At 41.7% G+C, this 2,500-nt stretch overlaps 1 protein-coding gene across 8 annotated transcripts in view; it reads right to left on the reverse strand.

Annotated features, from left to right (window-relative positions):
* ptprub (protein tyrosine phosphatase receptor type Ub) overlaps positions 1-2,500 on the reverse strand; it is a 177,247-nt gene that overhangs the window by 38,299 nt on the left and 136,448 nt on the right. For all 8 annotated transcript variants that reach the window (XM_063199066.1, XM_063199065.1, XM_063199063.1 and 5 more), the window contains one exon: positions 1,969-2,123. In XM_063199066.1, coding sequence (XP_063055136.1) covers positions 1,969-2,123 — 155 coding nt within the window. The remainder of the gene's footprint in view (positions 1-1,968; positions 2,124-2,500) is intronic.

The raw sequence follows: 2,500 nt of genomic DNA on the forward strand, positions 1-2,500 counted from the left end.
CTGGCCGGGAACTGCGTGCATTTAAGAAGCCACGCGCATGGATGCATGCTTTCAGTTTTTAACTTCTATGCATCGGAGTTGCCAATGAGAATGACGGGGGTGCGCGTCCATTCTGGGAGTTAACAGACGGCACAATTCCATAATGATGGAGGGAGGACGAGAGAGCCAGGAGCTCAACTCGGTCGCGCTCGCGCTGACTGTCGTTAGATTTACAGTTGATATGCGAGTGACATGTCTATTTTTAGGCAGTCATTAGAAAACGGGACACATCGCGTCCCTTACCTGTTCAACACGGAACGCATGCTTTCACTACCACATACGGAACGATTCTGCATTTCAAGGGACTGGCACTACATTTCTGTCCGCTCATCATTATTAGCCTCAAGCCACGGCACTTGGAGCCACTTCTCGGAAAGTTTTGTTTTTTAAATCTCTGACTCAATTTTCTTTGCTGTTGACGAAACTCCAAAGAAACTGGTTAAGCTACTGTTGTCTGTTTCTTTTTGGACATGTTTGACCATTCACCAACATCAACAGTCTGTTGAGATAGTCAGTACGCAAGTGCGCTGTAGTGACCGAGGTGGCAGTACGCATTGCTAATTTTTGGTGCGCATGCGCACCTGCGTACCAGTTATGTGCACCCCTGAAAATTACAGCCCATTCGTCATAAAAAAGGAAAAAAAAAACATGCACTCGTGAGCTCTCTCCTGTGAAATAGGCTACTTGATTCACGTCAGCACCAAGGCAAAGCATTACTTTTCTTCCGTTAGCAACCGTTGACATAGGTAAAGAAAATGAAGATGTAGCTGATTGATTGGTAAATTGTCTGCTTAATAATGTAGCTAAACTAACCATTGTTTATTACCGTAAGATTACATTAAAGCCACCCTCCACAACATTTCAAGTGCTAAATGTCGCTGGATTTCAAAGTGCCACCTCGCTAAGTTTCAGCATGCATTTCAAGGACAGTGCAACAGAGCATTTTTCTGGCACATTCCATAACCTGTGCAGCCCGTGCTCCAATCTCTTCCAATTTAACACAGCATACCGATACACTATTATACCAACAGCAATGACAAACTCTTTGACCAACTGTGAAACTATTAGCGCTCTTAGGCTGCTTGTGTCGTTAGATTCAGGGTCAAAATATAATAGGCTATCTGAAGAACAGAAATGTTTTCATGAGATGGCCTTGTGAAACATTTCTCAGTCTGACTGCTTTGCAATATGAAAGCCAGCCAGTAAATGTTATTCTGTGTCATTACCTGAGAAATGAAATATGACTGGCATGGTCTATTTAAGCATATTTAGACTTTTGGTGGATTTTACATGCCAAGAAAAACAACATAAATTTTGATAGCAAAAGTCTGCTTTGGAATATGAAAGCCAGCCAGAAAATGTTATTCTGTGGTATTACCTGAGAAATTACCAGAAAAAACATTAAATATGACTGGCACGGTCTATTTAAGCATATAGACTTTTGGTGGGCTTTACATGCCAAGAAAAATAACATAAATCAGTCTTTTTGATAGCAAAAATCACAGAAAAAAGTGAAATCCTGGAGGGACTGTCTGTATTATTACTCCTGAATAACTGTAGCTAATTGACTGTATGGCATTTTTGGTGCATTATTTTTGTATATATAGACAGATGCTAAATGTAACACAATATAAAGTAATGTCATAATAATAACTTAACCCCTTAATGCGCACCGTACCTCCAGTGGCGCGCTGTAATAGTCATTGAAATTTAACTACCATAGCACTACAATACTACGACACAACACAGTTCCTTTAGTAATGCACCACAACTTGGTCATTACCATACTGGTAACAACACATTTATAAAGCATTAATACACATTTATAAAGCCGCGTCTTAAAGAGTTAACTATTATCATATTACATATATTATACAATTATTTGAATATTTCTATATAATATACGCAGAATGATGTTTTGTAGCATACCTGCAGTGAACCACCACAGGCCCTGCGTCGGGCGGGGTGGAGGCCTTGACCCTGCGGATGAAGGCCAGCAGCCCGGTGGCGTGGTAGGGAACCCCGTGCTCCGGCCAGGACGTGAAGTGGAACTGGCGCACCTCATGCTTCGCCGAGTAGCCTCTCTGTTGGTCACCACAGACGCAGACAATACACAGAATAGAAAAGGTTGACTGAGCGCTCTTGTTCTCCAACTTAGTAAACTCCAAACTGTGGGTGCTCTTGAAGTAAGAAGACTAAAGTCCTTTCATTTAGAGCGTGTTGGCACTAGGTGGAGTTGCCTGAAGTCGGCCCTAGTGCCAACACGCTCTAAATACACAGAATACTTTTATTATTACAGTAATCTTACAGGAAGATTTGGCTTTCATTGCAATCGTCGTCCCACATGAACTGTAATGTGCAGTACAAATGATGTGGTTTCCAACTGACATTCAGTCTCACTTAAAGGGACACTGTGCAGGAAATGGTCAAAAAGGGTAATGCAAACTATGCTGCTCATTGA

This window comes from Engraulis encrasicolus, chromosome 5 (assembly GCF_034702125.1).
Source record: "Engraulis encrasicolus isolate BLACKSEA-1 chromosome 5, IST_EnEncr_1.0, whole genome shotgun sequence".
Taxonomy (NCBI): Eukaryota; Metazoa; Chordata; class Actinopteri; order Clupeiformes; family Engraulidae; genus Engraulis; species Engraulis encrasicolus.